Raw genomic sequence first — 17,446 nt, 5'->3', positions numbered from 1 at the left:
AATTAATATCCGCCTTTGCGCCGCAGAGCGGGCCGCTGTGCCGCTAATGATGCGGATTACCGGTGCCGCCGCATGCCGCCGGGGCCCGCGATCCGTCACCGGCGGGCCTCCCCCCTTCCCAAATGGCGTCGCCACATGGCCGCGCAATGAGTAGCACGCTGAGCTGTAATGACGAGGAGCTTTGGCGCGCTGTCGTTTGCCGCGCCGCTCTCCCGCTGTAGCGCCATCTCGCACCTACGTCACCTTGGCCTCGTCTGGCTCCTCCTCGCCGCCATTTGAAGACGAAGGACCGGGGAGGGCGAGATGTCTCATTTATACGCCCCCGTCGCCGGCACACACCCCCCCCCTCCTCCCTTGCCCTCGCTAAACCATCATGCCGCGCACGCTAATGAAGGAGAGGTGATGACCCCCATTTATTCGGCGCAGAACCCGGGGGTTGCGACAGGATGGGGGTGCGGGTGTGGGGGTGGGAGGGCGGGCGTGGGGGGTATATTTCTCACCCCGCTCTCAAGTCTCATCAGGCTGCTTTGGATCATTGAGTGTTCAAACACATGCTATTGAGACAAACGTCTTTTTGGGGCTTAGTTTGGAAATTCACGTTTCATGTTTTTTTTTTTTTTTTTTTTTTTCGTGACCACAAGTCATTGCAGACCTTTTCATGGTGACGCCGCACGTTCTTGCGGACATGACACCGAGAGTAAACCGAGCCTTCCGTGTCATTTCACCAAGGCGGCGGGGTTCTGAAAAACGGCTTAAAAGACGGTTTTCGCCTTTTTCCTCTGCCGCCGTCATTTGAAGGTGTGAAGCGTCACTCAAAAGCAAAATGTTACGTCGGGTAAATTGCTTAAAAGGGAGACCAAACGCCAGCCAAAAGTCGTGTAATTGCCCTGGAGGAAAAATCGAATGGACAAGCAAGGCGGCCATCTTTGTATGTTGGCGAGGACTTTGTTCGCGAAAGTTGCGGAGAGCCTTTGCCACACCGCGCGTGACTTCAAAATCAAATCATCTGTGAGCCAATTATTTTTGAAGGGGAATGTCAGATGAATTTGAAAGCGTATTCAAAATCTATGAACATAAGAAAGGAGAAACATTTTGCATGAGATCTCTGCCCTCACCGCCCCCCCCCCCCCTCCCATAAATAGTTGCTGCTAACTTTAATTGTTTTATAATGGAAATGGAAGAGATTAGTTCTGAACTTCTGGCTACACACACACACACGTCCTATTTTTCTGAGGCGACGATTTAGCGGATGTAGCGCAGCTGTCTTTCTACTGTGCTAAATGTCACGTCTGCAGTCAGCAACTCATGTTTCGAATGCGTCGGCCGTCGCGCGACGTTCCCGAGCCGATGCGACGGTGCTTTGATGAAAAGTCTGACAGTTTTGTCGGCCTCCCAACAGATGACGTTTTCCGCCAGTCCCTATTCGGACCTCATCCAGGTCAGCTCGCAGTCGCTGGCTCGGGGGGCGGAGCAGACGGAAATGCTGTGGGTGATGGGGCCCGTGTTTGCCGTGGTGCTCATCATCAGTGTCGTCATCGCCATCCTGCTCTACAAAAAGTAAGCGGCTCTCTTACGGTTTTGTGCGTGCAGGTCGTGATGCGTAACGTTTACGCTTCTTGAAAGACCCGACGCCATGATTGTGAGGCTTGATTCTTCAGTCCGAGAGTATCCACATTTTGATCGATATTCCACCGGGCACGTCCAACCCGTTTTCAGTTTTTGCTGAAAATTCGACTCATCCAAAATCTTTGTCAACAAGTCACAGTCCTCTTTTATTGGTGGTAAGTGTGCAAAGAGGAATTGCTTCTGCGGACGAGGGCGCTCAGGTGGACAAGTCGGAAGGTTGTTGCGTGCTTTTAATTAGGAATGAGAACAAGCTTATCTGCCGGACAAATAATTAGCTTAAAAAAAATGAAAAGCCAGTAGTCCAAATGAAATTATGCTTTGTTTATGTCACGATAAATATGGGCCGTTCTTGGAACAAATCGCGCAACAAATTTTCTTCACTCATTTCTCGAGTGTTTGATGATCGCGATCATCCTTTCCTGATGAGTCATCACAAATACCAACCTGTTCTCCGGTCGGCCCCTGCGCCCTCCTCACGGTCCGCTAGGAGACTCGCCGAGGCTTGATATCGGGCCTCGGACGAGCCGCCGCTGCTCCTCCGCGCTCGCCCGACAGATTGACAGGAGCGAGTGTGGGCCGCAAGCTGCGACAACCTTTTTTTTTTTCTGTCAATAAAAATTTCTGTCACGCACCGAGAGATAATTGCGTCCTCGCCGGAACGACTGTTATTGCTACCCGCGCGTTTGCCAAACCCGCGGCCTGCGACGGAGTTGTTCGCAGAAACCTAACATCTCATGCTTGACATTTTTCAAAGAGCTGGATTAAAACAAGAGGAGAATAATTGCCTATTAATCCCCCTCCCTCTCCTCTCCTTCCCTTTTTTTTTTCCTTTTTTTTTAAATGAACGCAGCAAACAGGAGAGGTGGGTACCGTCACTCCCCATCAGTCATGCGTCCTCCATTTTGTGTTGTGTGGTCCTCACTGCGGCTCTGCTTCCTCTCACGTTCACAATGGTGACAAAATGGAGGGAAAGCAGACGCCAAACGGGCTCGTCAAGTCATGTTTGTTTGCTTTGAACAGACGCGAGACGCAACAGACTCCGTCTTTGATAAATGGGTCAGAAGGAGCCACGTGAAATTAGTTTCGAACCCAGCACGAGGAGCTGGAAATCAAAAGCCGGCAATCCAAATAAAAAAAAAATGCATGCCATCCCTCCTCCGTATGCCAATGGCAAGGCAGCGCGCGGCTGCAGAGTGACCCATTGTCGAGTAAATGCCACAAAAAGAAACGTTCCCGTCTTTGAAGCCGACCTTATCCGCGGAGGCCCGTTCTGCCGGCCGCAAGCCTTAACAAAGAGCTTTTAATGCGCTCATTAAGCACACGCACGCGCTTAACATCCTGCAACTCTTCACTTGAAGCGTGACGTGCGCAACCTTCCAGAAATGGCAGCAGGCCAGCGCTTAACCCTCCTGTTGCATTTCTTTCTTGAGATTGGCAAGAATGTTCCAGGGTCACGTTGAAACGGGACACTTTTAATCATCTAAAAGTCTCAAATTTAAAAAAAAAAAAAAATCATCCATAAAAATATCACTTAAGACCCCGCCCGCTGTTTAACGTAAGAGTTGTCGCAGGTTCAGGCAACCGTACGTCTTGAAAAGCTGCAAAAATTTGCAGTCGGAGGAGCCCGTTAGCAAGGCTTGGACGGATGCCGGCCGTCTGAGCTTTACAATACATGCGGCCCGTCCGACCCGACGGGTGGGCGGAGCCTACGCCGAGCGCGGCCGGGCAACGCAGGTGCTGCGAAAGCCGTCTCGATTATCCGCTATGGCGCCACCCGGCTGACGAGCTAATTACGGCGAGCGCCCGTTTGCCTCTGGCTCCGGAAAGACTGTACACACAATGTGTGGTTGGCACGCGCGCGCATACGCGCAACTGCGAAAATCACACATATGCGCGCGTACGCGTTCCCACGCGGCAGCTGTTGTGTATCCAAAGCGAGCCTCAACCGCTCCAGGAAAATGAGGGTGTTCCTATCGCCTTAATTGCATGACTCACCAGGCTAATGGGGGGGTTCTCCCTTATCAACGCTGTGTATTCGGGGGGATTACCCACTTCCTGTTTCTCCTCCCTGTCGTTATTCATTTTTTTTTTCTTCGTTGCCAAACAATATCCCCCTCCCTCGCCTCACCGCGCTGATAAGCATTGTCGCCATGATTCACCTTTGACAAAGCGTCGGCCGGCACGGCTCATCCATTTCGCCGCTATCGCCTTGACCGTTCATGGATTGTATTTGGTGGAGGCAGTACGTGCGGGTTCCTCAATTCGGTAACTTATCAAGGGAAAATGTCCGACGCGCGTGGATGTAATTTATTTTATTTATTTTTTCGTGCGGACGTCCAGTTTTAGATTGAATCCTTCTTTGATTCGCGCGAGTCGGCTGAAAATGAAAAGTAGCTCGCTCTCCTAATAACTTCGGCTGACCACAGTTGGCCTTCGAGGGACTGCGGCCAAGAAGTTGGGTTCTGAACACCGACAGAGCAGGTCGTTGAGCCAAAGCATAAGCTGGACCAGAAGATCATCCAAAGACCGTAGTTCCAGACAAGAACGTTTTAGCCAATCGAGTCCAATGAAACGCTGATCCAACGAGAGCGTTCACTCATTCCAAAAGCTTTTGCTCAGAAAGTCCAGTCAAGAAAAGGTCACGCCAAAACCAAAACCTCTTGAAAATCTAGTCGAGACCCAAACCAATCCGATCCAACCACAGCCAATTTTCTCTTTGTCATGGCATAGAAAAAAAACAACCAATGTCACTGTCATCATCTTGTCATTTCCACTTGAGTGGACAAAGGGCCGCCTCCCGGTTGGGTGCCCCTTTAATGCTGCGTTGCGCTTTGTTTGTTTGTTTGTCTCTAGGAAGCGGGCGTCGCCCCTGCCCAAGGACGAGCAGTCGGGTGGAGTGAAAGACTCCCTGCTGGGCAACTCCTCTGACCCCGTGGAGATGAGACGACTCAACTACCAGACGCCAGGTAGGAAACAGCATCTGCCCCCCCGATGCACATCTTACGTATGTCGTCGACATGTGGTCGCTTGCGTCGGCGCCAACCTGCGGGTGTGAACGCGTCAACTAATTGTTCTTGATGAATTAGTCAGTTGATCCTTGCAATGAGATAAGTCGTCCAGATTTTTTTTTCCATCACCACATCAGTAAAAAAAAAAAAACATGCTGGGATGACACGCGCATCCGCTGCTTGTAGCTAATATGCTAAATTAGCATTAATGCTATGGTTAAGATTGTTCACGCTAGGAAGGTGGCTAGGGGGAGTCGTCGGTTTAGGACAAATTTCCGTTTCTGTAAAAGCAATCAATCCCCGAGATCGGGGGCTCCTCTTTCAGTCAGTCTTCTTTGACACCGACACGATCCAAACACTGTTGCTGACTCGTAGCATTTCATTTGCGAGCCTTTTGGAGAAGCGCAGCTGCGATTCGAAACCAAGCCTTTCAAGCTCTGTCACTATTTGTACGGAGGTCGGAAGGCCGAAGCGGTCCGCGCCGTCACGGTTGCCGACTCATCGCTTTAGCAATGCATTGCAACTGCAAGCCAGTCTTCCACCCCCCCCCCCCAGCCCCACCTTTTGTAGCCTTTTCTGACAAAGGCAACTTTGCCATAAACAGATGTTTTTCAGCTCTGTCAACCTCTGTTGCGCACCAAGGCTCGCTCGCATGGCGCTCCCCAGCCACTTCGGTGCACACCAACTTGCGCATCCGCATCAACAATCACAAAAAAAAAGTTGCATCGCCGCTTTGCAGCAAAAGCTTCAAGACGGAAGCCTTCTTTCAGTCGGTCCTCTCGGAAACCAACACAATGCCTGAGTCTTTGGAAATGTTTTCATTTGCAAGCCCCCCCCCCCCCCCGCCCCCTTTGTAGCCTTTTGCAGAAGCAAAACGGAGATTTCAAGCGAGCACTTCCAGCTCTGTCACACTGTTGACGCACAGTAGCCGAGCGGGGAGGTTTTAGCCCAGGTGTCGGACCTCAGCCTTTCTTCTATCTTTCTCCTCCCCCACTCCATGCCTCTCGCCCTCCCCCCACTCCCCCCAAACTGCTCATAAGTCGCTGCCGCCTCTGATGTCAAGGTGAGCTGGGTGGAGGGAACAATGGAGCTGAGAGAAAATGTCAAGCCAGGAACACACACGCGTGTGCACCAGATTGACACACACACACACACACACACACACACACACACACACACACACACACACACACACACACACACACGCACACTCAGCCTCTTTGAATCCCTGCAGAGGAATTAAGCAGCGCTGGCGCTGTAAAGAATCCCTGTTCTCCCCTCCTCCCACTCCACCTCTCTTTCCCTTTTGTCTTCCATTTTCCCCTCCTGTTTGATAATCCCCCCCACCCCCACCCCTCGCGCTCTCTGCCGCCCCCTCGCTTTGCCGGAACGTCAACATTGATCTCCGTCTTTTCCGGGGTCGTCTCGACAAGAGGCAATTATTAGCAAATATTCACCAAGCCGTGCGAGACTTGAGCCGCCATTTCTCTCTTTGAGGCGATTGCCCCACAGGGGGGGGGGAACATTTCTGCCTTGATTGTAATTGTTGTCAAGTGTAGCCGGCAACAAGTCGATCGGTTGACCATTCCGGTGGCCATCAAAAGCGAACACAGTCCGTCTTCAACGATGGGCTCAGTTACAGCTCAGTCGGAGAAAAAAAAAAGACGTGTTTTTGAGGAAGCAAGTCAAAAGACATTGCTATAATCTGTTTGCACAAGTGTGCACACCCTCTTCTAACTGGGCGCGGGGGTACGTTCAGCGTTAACCAATGGCATTGGTATTTTTTGTCTCTGCATTTGGACCTTCTTTTGTCGCCTCGGCCTTTGAGCAATGAGATCCCTCTGACGCCGGGGAGGCTCCCGGCGGACCGTGGCAGGCGCTCTCAGACGCGCCCGCAGAAATGTCAAGAATAGCCGACTCCAACGCAAGCGTAGCGCACTTTTAAAAGGCTCTGTCGACTTGCGCACCCGCGTTCCCTCCATTTAAAGTTGATTTCCCTTCTCTAAAAGATTCCATTTCAAGTTTGTACATAAATAGTGACAAACATTTTTTATTTATTTTGGGCTTTTTTTTAGGGGGGGGGGAGAACTGGCTGGTGTCCATGATGCTCCGAAAGCGGCGAATGCCAGCTTCTCGTTTTCCGTGATGACTTTTTTCCTCCATGACTCTCGTTTCTTCCACAGGTCCCAGCACTCACCGCAGCCCCAACACACCAAGTTAGTCCGCTATGTTGCCCAAAGGGCCCCCCACCCCACATCCCCCGCCCTCCGCCACAGCAGTACAGTTCAGTAGCATTCTATGCCCCCCCCCCTCCACGCCGGAAGTGGTGATTCTCAATCAACTGGTGGCGTTGGAGTACTGAACTGCACTACTTGGCGTCAACTGTGTTTCTCATTCTATGTTGTCCACATCACAATGGCGGCAGTCCGTTCACCTCCGCCCCCCACCGGCACTCCGCCGGTAGCCGAGCGAACGCGCGTTCTACGCGAGCTCGGCTATCTTGCGTCTTTCCCTTCCATCTCAGCCAAAGAGTCGTCGGCAGCCCTCATCATTTGGCCAAGCGGCAATGTGGCTCGTCACCGCAGATCATTTCCTACATCTTGCGCCCCCTGCCTTTGGGAGGAGCTCGTCACACCGGGGTGTTTGGTTTGACCAATCGAAGCGGGTGTGTTGGAGGGGGAGGGCTGGAAAATAGCCAGGATGTGGCTCCCGAGGATATGGCATAGGTGGCAGCTACTGCACGTGTCATCACACAACATTCTTTGGTGAAGCAGCAAGTTGTCACTCTTCACCCAGTGTCATTTTGCATTTTCATAACTCTTAAAAAATTAATAATAATGTCACAAAGGTGGGATGAAATTGAAGATCCTTCGTGTATGTTTGAGTGCCATGCGAGATGGGCGCTGAACTCCCTCCACGCCGACTTTGCGATCCATCGCGCTGCTTGTCGGCAATGTGTTTTAAGCCAAGATCAAAGGCGCATGGGGGGGAATTTGCGCAAACAGATTAGTCATAAATCGCCCCAATAACTGTAGAAAACCGCAAGAGCGGATGGGGTTGTGCGAGAGGGGGATGAGGGGGGGGGGGGGGTCTTTGAAAGTAATCCAGGCCAGGCGCTCCAGGCTGTACCAAAGGATCCTTCCTCTATTGTAAGAAGAGATATTTTCAAAGAAATGAGTTCTGGCTGGTGACCAGTCAATCCCCCCGCCCCCTCTCTGCCTCCTGTGAAATAAGAGTGTGACTGATCCGTTGAGACTCTTTCGAGCCCCAAATGGGCAGACGCATGCCTCTCACCCCACAATCACTCATGCGCACCCGCCCGTGTCCTCGCTCGCTGTCTCTCGTCACACGTGCAGACGCATCATCGCCACCTCATGGTCCCCACCCAGTCTTGTGACATCCATCCACATCGGATGCATTCATACCTTTTTTTTTTTTCTCTCGTTCTTTCAGGGATGCGAGAACACCCGCCCATTCCTGTTGCGGGCCTCGCCGACCACATCGAGAACCTCAAGGCCAATGACGGCCTGCGTTTCTCTCAGGAGTATGAGGTAAACATAAGAATGGCGCCCTGCTGTGAAGTCAAAAAATAGGACGTCCGGGTTACACCGAACAACAACAAATGCCACAAGATGGTGTCAAAGTAACCCAAAAGACGGGAAATAGATTTTTTTTTCATCAAACAATGGAGGAGAGGTTAGGTAACTAAAAATGTGCAAATATGCCGAGGTCCGCTCCCCTTCCAAACATCTACGAGCACCCCCGCTTTTCCGGGAGCTTTGTGCCACTTTGATCCGCTCCCGACACAGCCCGATTACATTCAAAGGCATCGCGTACTGTTTGTTTTATTTGTCTTCCTTTTTTTTTTTTTAAACCCAATACGAGCAGGTGGTAGCGACTCAAAGGCAATCAGCAAGTGTCTCCTTGTGATGCAACTCGGCGAGGGATTACCACTCGTCCTCGATAAAAAGGAGCGAGGAAAATTAGCATTTAAAGTGGCACGTTGCTTTGGAGAGCGGCGAGCTGTCCCCGTGCACCCAAAAGAACCGCCGGACTGGTTTTTGGGGGGTTTTGTTTGTTTCTTCATTTATTTGTTCAGATCTTTCAATCTGTTTGGGTTGCCGCTGATTGTTGGATTGATTGAAGGGTGAATGGGGCATTTCCTCCTCCCCCAGATTTCCATTTGCAAACTGTTTGCGCCCCCCCCCCTTCCCCAATAGATTGTAATGCAAACTGTTGCATTTATCCACAACTGTGTCATTTTTTTAATGGTTTAACAGCATGTCCGTCACCTCATTCAACTCCGTTTTGACCACGGACTAGTTAGTGAGCACACATTTTATCTTCCACAGCACGTTGGCCCGTTTGAGGAAAGAAACCCCCAAAAAGTAAAAAAAAAAAAAGTATTGATATGAATATGAGAAGGCTAAGAACGCTAGAACTGCTCATCTTTTTCCTTGAATATAGAATAGTCATTCCAAATGTTGTTATTTTACAATTAGTATTGACCGATGCTAACACATAAACATTTCATCCAAAATTTGAATAAAGAAATACTTTTTTCCCCCACGTGAAGCTTTTGTTTTGCAAGCAATGTGTAGAAAGAAAAGCGTCTCTCTACTGTATTTGCCCATCAAAAGAGCTTTCACGGGCATTTTTCAATTATCCTCCTCGGGCCATGACGCGGGAGAGGTCAGCCGCTAAATATTGATTGAGTAGCAGAGTTAATGAGACATAAACCACAATTATTGGCATTTTTCTTGCATATGACACCTTTGGATAATTAAAAATGCCCCGTGTCAAATCGGATCTGACGGGGGGGGGGTTACAGGCAGTCACTGTGTCGGATTTCCATTTGACAGACAGATTTGCAGTGTGGTGGTATGTTGTTGTTTTTTTTTCTTAAATGGGGAAGTGTTGATCTTCTTCGCCCTCCTATTATGTTGCGGGTCAAACTGACCCGCTTTCTGTGAACCAGATGTCAATGTGTCTCGGTTGTAATGCCGAAACTCTCCAAGCTAACGCTTTGGGCGTCCCCTTCCTCCCCAGTCCATCGACCCGGGCCAGCAGTTCACCTGGGAGAACTCCAACATGGAAGTGAACAAGCCAAAGAACCGCTACGCCAACGTCATCGCCTACGACCACTCCAGGGTGGTGCTCACTTCCGTCGACGGTAAGCGCCAGAATTACCGGCGCAAAGATGGCGGCCGCCTGGAAAAAAAAAATGTGGACTGAACCCCCCTTCCCCCCGCGTCGCTTCCCAGCGGTCCCGGGCAGCGACTACATCAACGCCAACTACATTGACGGCTACCGCAAGCAAAACGCCTACATCGCCACGCAGGGACCGCTGCCCGAGACGCTGAGCGACTTCTGGAGGATGGTGTGGGAGCAGCGATCCAGCACCATCGTCATGATGACGCGACTGGAGGAGAAGTCTCGGGTAAGGCCGGCTGGGCTGGGCTGCCCAATGAAGCAAAAAAAAATATTTTTTTAAAGTTGGAGAAAATAATACATAATATTGCATCATCCCTCAAACATCAGATGAGAAATACAGAAATCATATCACACATCTGAGACCCAAAGTACAATACTATGAATTGAAAAATTAAAACTAGTAAATGGAAATTACACAAATATTACAACTACAATAATAATATTTGAAAGTGCCCTGAATATACTGAAGACAAAAAAAATATTAGAAAATATTCCACGCGATCACGTAAAACGTTATTTACTTCATATCATGAAAAATACTTAAGCAAGAAGTCATAAATGAATCGACCGTATTAGGAAAAAACGTGCAAATATTAGTCAAAAGAAATCCAAAAATGTTCGAAACGGAATCAAATCAAATTGGATGGAAAACGGGCATAAATATTTAGGAACCTGCCAAAAGTATTTGATAACAACACAAATATCTCTGTAAGTCAAATACTGTAGATGGCAAAACAAATGACCAAAAAAAAATCACAAGTAGTAGTAGAAAAAAGAATTGAAGAAATATACATTTAAAAAAGGCCAAATATTAAGGAACCGCCCCATGTTTGATGACATAAGAGCAAAGTGTGTCAAGTACTTGCAAATGTCGCAGGGTCCGCAAAGTCGGACCCCGGCGGAACCTTTCGGCCGCTTCATAATAAACATAACCTAACCTCTCCGAATGATGACAACCTCAATTGTCAGCTGATCCCCCCCCCCCCCCCCCCCACGCCCCACAACATCCGCGTTCACAAACTTCCTCTTTATTTTTCCGCCTGCTCGTGCTCAGCTGAATTTGTCAGGCTGATCAAAGTCACTTTGCAGGCGCCATCGTTCCCAAAGTTTCTCTTGGTCTGTCCCCGCCGCACCTGCCTGCCGGACGGATTTCCATAATAATGAGAATTACATTCTTCATTCATTACCACCGCACACACACACACACACACACGCCCACACAATATTAATATGTTTTTGCAGCCACCGTCGACTTTGCGGCTGCTGTTTATGCTCCCTGCCTGCGTTTGGCCCTTGAGACGACGGAGAAAAACTCTTAAGTTGAAGTTAAGAGGATTGTCAGCCAACATTTGCCCGCTTCCCAAAATAAAGCCAACCTATAAAAGACACACAGGACAAAAAAAAATGTTGAGAAACGTTTTTTTTTTCTTCAAATGTAACCTTCACATAACAATCCCAGTTACAAGTTAGGAGAAAGCCTCAAAGGAAGGCAAAACTAATGAGCCGCTCTCCGTGTTCCATCCATCAGCGTAAATATAAATAAAGCCGAGCGCCTTTGTCAGGTAAGCGCTCGACGGCAACGCAACATCGTATGTTTTAATTTGGCGGCTCCCGAGGCCATCGCTCATTTAGGCAAATTGGCCCGACGCGCGGCCCACTGCGTCGTGCTCCATCGCAAGCCGTGCGCGACTCTCACCTTGCCGCTGCCTGAAGACCACCGGGCGCGGGAAAAAAAAAAAACTTTATTTTCTTGAACACAAATGAAGGCTTTATCAAAATGAAAAAGGAAAACTTGTGCAATACACTTCGACGAAATCGGTTCACATGAAGTACGGTCCAAAGTACGGTGTTGCTCCATGCCCGAGTGACTTCCTAATGAAGCTTCTATAAATGTAAAAAGACTAAATACAGGATAACCAATGGAGCCCAGATCCTTTGATGTTCTTCATGAATTTGCATCTATTCAATTCATCCATCCATCCATCCATTATCTACCGCTTATCCGGGGCCGGGTCGCGGGGGCAACAGCTTTAGCAAGGAAGCCCAGACTTCCCTCTCCCTAGCTACTTCTTCCAGCTCTCCCCGGGGGATCCCGAGTCGTTCCCAGGCAAGCTGGGTGACATAGTCTCTCCAGCGTGTCCTGGGTCTTCCTCGGGGTCGCCTCCCGGTGGGACATGACCGGAACACCTCACCGGGGAGCGCCTGCTCAGGAGGCATCCGAATCAGATGCCCAAGCCACCTCATCTGGCTCAATTCAATTCTATTCAATTCAAAATTTTCAAAAAGCTACATCTTTTCCTTATAATATAATACAAAGGAAATCTTGGAAGGCGGCGCGTGGTTCAAGCTAACGTGCGGGTTTTGCCGTGCGTGTGAGGACGGAGAGAAGGCGCCAAGCCCACCTGACAATGAGCTCGATGCAAACGATCGCAGGCCACCCAAAGACTAAAGTGTCCTTTTGAAGTCAGGGATGCCGAGTCTTCAGCTTTTAATGAGGCGGCCCCGCATAGCCTCGAAGGTTCCCTTCCTTGTTAATCGGTAGCGCTGACAGCCCGCCTCCTCCTCTTCCCTCTCGACCCGCCAGGTGAAGTGTGACCAGTACTGGCCGGCGCGAGGAACCGAGACCTACGGCATGATCCAGGTCACCATGCTGGACACGGTGGAGCTGGCCACTTACAGCGTGCGCACTTTTGCGCTCTACAAGGTACGCCGCTCAACTTTGCCACCATTCCGCCTCGGCGGGTCTCCTTCAAAGCCGACTTTTCAGAGCCAGACGCCGTCTGAACGCCGCCCAATTGGAAGCGTAGCCAAAGAATTTCCATTTGACATCATTGGACCTCCGGTGGGCGCTTTTCAAAGGAAAGCCGGGCCACGTCGTTGAAGCGCGCCATCGGCCGGACGTGTTTTTTCCCCCCTCTTTCCTTGCAACGACGTGGCGCTCGAACGTCCTTCCTTCTCTCTTTTTGCAGAACGGCTCCAGCGAGAAGAGAGAGCTGCGGCAGTTTCAGTTCATGGCCTGGCCCGACCACGGCGTGCCCGAGTATCCCACCCCCATCCTGGCCTTCCTGAGACGAGTCAAAGCCTGCAACCCTCCGGATGCCGGCCCCGTGGTGGCGCACTGCAGGTGGGCAAGCCAAACGCGAAACTGAGGTCTTGCGTTGACGCGCGCCGGCTCCAATTCGCGCTTTCTTGCGTCCTCAGCGCGGGCGTGGGCCGGACGGGCTGCTTCATCGTGATCGATGCCATGCTGGAGCGCATGAAGCACGAGAAGTCGGTGGACATCTACGGCCACGTGACGTGCATGCGGGCCCAACGCAACTACATGGTGCAGACGGAGGACCAGTACATCTTCATCCACGAGGCGCTGCTGGAGGCGGCCACCTGCGGAAACACCGAGGTGCCGGCGCGCAATCTCTACGCGCACATTCAGAAGCTGACGCAGCCGCCGCCCGGCGACACGGTCACCGCCATGGAGCTGGAGTTCAAGGTGAGGGGCAAGGACAACGTAACAGCGGTGTTTAGCGCCAAAGTGCGATTCGCCGCCTACTCTTTTCTTTTGACTTGAAAACTGTGCTGATCTCAAATCCAAAACGCATGGCAAACATGAACTCTGACTGGAGGCTTTTGCTTTTTGCGGCTCAGCGGCTGGCCAACTCCAAGGCCCACACGTCGCGCTTCATCAGTGCCAACCTGCCCTGCAACAAGTTCAAGAACCGTCTGGTGAACATCATGCCTTTCGAGTCCACGCGCGTCTGCCTGCAGCCCATCCGCGGCGTGGAGGGCTCCGACTACATCAACGCCAGCTGCATCGACGGATACAGGTGCGCCCTGAGCCCAATCAGCGGAGCCTAGCATAAAATGCCACAAATAGCCGCTCGCGCTCCGTCCAAAAGGCGCGCGCACACACTCGTCGGCACGCCGTTCTTTTCTCCTTCTTTTGCGCTTTCTTCAACTCTCTTAATTGCATCCCTGGTCAATTTGCCTCCGGAAGCGAATTTAATGACACATTTTAACAAAGTGCATCTTTAAAATGATGACATAAATTGTTATGATGCAAAGCAAATAAAACTTGTTAACCAATTAATCCCCCCCTAGCCCCCCCCCACACACACACACACAATTTAATTCATACTTATGGTGGGATGTTCATTTTTCAGGAATGACTTACATGACACCAAAGTTTAACGTTTGGATTTGTTGAAGCAATCCTTTGCGATCCAAAATGAACATTCCATTGTTTTTCGCAATCTATTGACCAATTTTTTTTTTGTTTGTTTGTTTTTTAGATCCTGTCACTCCATTTTCGGGGGATGTTTTGTTGAATTATAGACTATCACTGCCGCTCGCCTTCCCCACCCTCCTCCTCCTCCTCGTCCTGCTGCTTTCATCTTTTTTCTCTCCCTCCTCCCCATTCATCCAAATGTCCTCCCTCGCATCTTCTCCTTCAACATAGTCCCTCTCGGCGTCGTCTCTCCTCTGTTGTTTCTTTATTTGTGCAAGGCTCAAAAAAGGCCCTGGGCACATTCTAATCTCTCGGTTCCACGTTGGCCCTCCGCCTGCAGCGCGTTCATTAGCTGCACCGTGCGTGCGCGTCATGTCGTGTAAACGTCGCATCACACGCGCGCGCGCACCTGCTCGGCGCCGCTTGACACGTGACTAGCGCGCTAGCTAAGTGCTGCGATTCTTTAGTGGCGCTCTACCGCCACCCGCTGGCCGAGCGGGCGTATCTCCGGCAGTGACGTCATGACGGACGGGCGGGGAAATGGCGCTGATGATATGTTTTTTTTTCCCTTTTTTCTTTTGGTCTTGTGGCACACCCACCGCTGGCAAAAAGCTATCATGAGCCGATCACGATAGATAGATAGATATTATGATTAGTATATATTATATGTTTTGTTAATTTCATGGGCTGGAGGATCGGTACGTCATTTTAATTACGGTCTCACGTTTGTCCAATCGCAGCGTTTGCTGATGCGGCTTGCTTTGTGCTTGCGTGCGTATGTGCAGACAGCAGAAGGCCTACCTGGCCACGCAAGGCCCGCTGTCGGAGACCACCGAGGACTTCTGGAGAATGTTGTGGGAGCACAACTCCACCATCGTCGTCATGCTCACCAAGCTACGGGAGATGGGACGGGTGAGGCGGAAACAGCGCATCGCAATCATGTCAGACATTACCGGCCACTGGTTGAGATCGTAATGATATAAGAATACATTTTATTTAAAAGCGCTTTTCGTGCCACCCGAGGACACTGTGCACACAACACAACGTAAAAAGAAATAAGAAAACTATTGCATCAAAGCAGGACATAAAACGGCATCATGCTGAAGTGCCATCTCACTGAAATCTTAACGTCGACTGTGTGCGCGCGCGCAACAGGAAAAGTGCCACCAGTACTGGCCGGCCGAGCGCTCGGCCCGCTACCAGTACTTTGTGGTGGACCCCATGGCCGAGTACAACATGCCGCAGTACATCCTGAGAGAGTTCAAGGTGACGGACGCCCGCGACGGACAGTCCCGAACCATCCGCCAGTTCCAGTTCACCGACTGGCCCGAGCAGGGCGTGCCCAAAACGGGCGAGGGCTTCATCGACTTCATCGGGCAAGTGCACAAGACCAAGGAACAGTTCGGACAGGACGGACCCATCACCGTGCACTGCAGGTACGGGCCGGACCGCCGCAAACTCTCCACCCCGAACGGAGGAGCGCCTCACGCTTGGCCTCCTTTTCCTCAGTGCCGGGGTGGGTCGCACGGGAGTCTTCATCACGCTCAGCATTGTGCTGGAGAGGATGAGGTACGAGGGCGTGGTGGACCTTTTCCAGACCGTCAAGACCCTGCGCACTCAGCGGCCCGCCATGGTGCAGACCGAGGTGAACGTCTCACTCCCATTGACGGGGAGCCATTGCATCACTATGCGGCAAAGAAAAAAAAAACACACATCCATCCCGATAAGACACCGCCCCTCACATGTCTACGTGTATGTGACAGGACCAGTACCAGCTGTGCTACCGGGCCGCTCTGGAATACCTGGGGAGCTTCGACCACTATGCAACGTAACCCCAGGCCAGGTCGCCGAGGTCCGAGTCCCTCAGGAGTGTGCCATGTGTCCCATCTCATCACCCATACCCCGGGAAATAATGTCATTGAAAAAAAAAAACACACACAAACACACACACGCCACCCAACCTTTTGCTTCGGGGAGAGGTGCGAAGAACGGAACCAACCATGTGACTTTATTTTTTTTATTTTTTTGTGCATCTAAGTCTTGTACAGTTGACAGCGTCACCTGTCGCTCTTCTAGCGGTACCTCCACTAATTTTTGCAATGATTTACATTTTTTTGTTTAGTCTACTTTTTAAAATCTTTTTTTAATAACATTGTGTCTTAACACAGCTCCAGTGCTTTATTTTAATAATTACTACTTTTAATTTTTTTTTTTTGCATTGTTTTTAAAGGTCAACAGTATTTCTCGAGCACTTTCAAACAGCCATCGCTGCATACAAAGTGCTGCACATGGAGCAATTCAACATGCACAATAAACAGGAGGACAAGTAAGGTGGTTAAGGGGGACATTTTAGCATAGCCATGCTAGAGGCTAATGTCCTCCGGGCTGGCCGCTTGTTTGCGTTGATGTCACACGCTCTGGATTTAGTCAGGATGATGACCACGACAAGATGGGGGTGGTGGGGGGTCGGGGGGGAGACGACAAAAAAAAATAACTGCCTTTTCACTCGCTATTTCTTCGAGGACGAGCACAAAGCGGCTAATGCTAAGCTATTGCGAAGCCTTCAGACGATGACGGTGTGTACAGGAAAGCAAAGCACATGATTTTTTTTGTTTTCCTCTGCAAAAAGGCCTTTGTACAGAATGGACCATTCCTCCCGGACGTGACACACACACACACACGTACATTGATCTTATTTTATACAGAAATAAAACTATCAATTTAAAAAAAAAAATCTATATCTATATGATTATATATATGTACAATGATATATAGGTGTACACACAGCTTGTTCTTGCCGTATGTACTGTTCCATCGACAACAACAACAAAAAAATGGACAATACGCAGCACAACCTCCCTGTTGTCGCCACGCACACACCCTCCGCCAAGATGGCCGCCAGAAGCACACATACACACACACACACACGCCTTAAGTGGCGGCGGTGGGTGTAATGGGAGGTGGAGCTTAAGGGGAGGGCGGCTACTTTGTTTCTTTTTTAGATCTTGTGAATGCATCGTGCTGTAGGGGTTCCACCAGTTGTACACACACACACACACACATACACACATGTGTCTGTTTTTCTATTTGTTGATAAAGAACTGAAATTTCAAAAGAAAACCTGTTAACAAATGAACACTCGAGTTGTAAGAAAAAAAAAGAGGGGGAAAAAAAGCAAACCTTGATGTTAATAAAGATACATAATTGGGGTTCTTTTGTACAAAACTCTCTTGTGTTTTGACTTCATTGCATAACTGATGTAGCCATGATTGATTTTTTTTTTCATCTTATTTTGCTGCCTTGGACTACAACTGAGTTCAGTATGTATTTAATGAAGTGTCATTTAGCACCTCCATCCATCCATATTCTAGCGCTC

General features: G+C 50.0%; 1 protein-coding gene across 17 annotated transcripts in view; it reads left to right on the top strand.

Annotated features, from left to right (window-relative positions):
- LOC127616265 (receptor-type tyrosine-protein phosphatase F-like) overlaps positions 1-16,526 on the top strand; it is a 126,652-nt gene extending 110,126 nt beyond the window's left edge. For 10 of the 17 annotated variants that reach the window (XR_007967070.1, XR_007967071.1, XR_007967076.1 and 7 more), the window contains 15 exons: positions 1,400-1,557; positions 4,480-4,592; positions 6,818-6,850; positions 8,088-8,185; positions 9,684-9,807; positions 9,899-10,074; positions 12,433-12,552; positions 12,818-12,972; positions 13,050-13,335; positions 13,491-13,669; positions 14,856-14,982; positions 15,226-15,506; positions 15,580-15,715; positions 15,834-16,300; positions 16,402-16,526. Coding sequence is in view for 1 of the 17 variants with exons in the window: in XM_052087760.1 (XP_051943720.1) it covers positions 1,400-1,557; positions 4,480-4,592; positions 6,818-6,850; positions 8,088-8,185; positions 9,684-9,807; positions 9,899-10,074; positions 12,433-12,552; positions 12,818-12,972; positions 13,050-13,335; positions 13,491-13,669; positions 14,856-14,982; positions 15,226-15,506; positions 15,580-15,715; positions 15,834-15,902 (2,055 nt within the window). In the remaining 16 variants the exon portion in view is untranslated. Of the gene's footprint in view, positions 1-1,399; positions 1,558-4,479; positions 4,593-6,817; positions 6,851-8,087; positions 8,186-9,683; positions 9,808-9,898; positions 10,075-12,432; positions 12,553-12,817; positions 12,973-13,049; positions 13,336-13,490; positions 13,670-14,855; positions 14,983-15,225; positions 15,507-15,579; positions 15,716-15,833 lie in introns of all 17 variants that reach the window. The other 7 variants (XR_007967083.1, XR_007967084.1, XR_007967075.1 and 4 more) reach the window with 3 other exon arrangements.
- The last annotated feature ends 920 nt before the right edge of the window (positions 16,527-17,446 follow it).

The sequence above is a fragment of the Hippocampus zosterae genome, chromosome 15, assembly GCF_025434085.1.
Source record: "Hippocampus zosterae strain Florida chromosome 15, ASM2543408v3, whole genome shotgun sequence".
Taxonomy (NCBI): domain Eukaryota; kingdom Metazoa; phylum Chordata; class Actinopteri; order Syngnathiformes; family Syngnathidae; genus Hippocampus; species Hippocampus zosterae.
The sequence above is the reverse complement of the archived record's forward strand: the minus strand, read 5'-3'. Positions and strand labels throughout refer to the sequence as shown.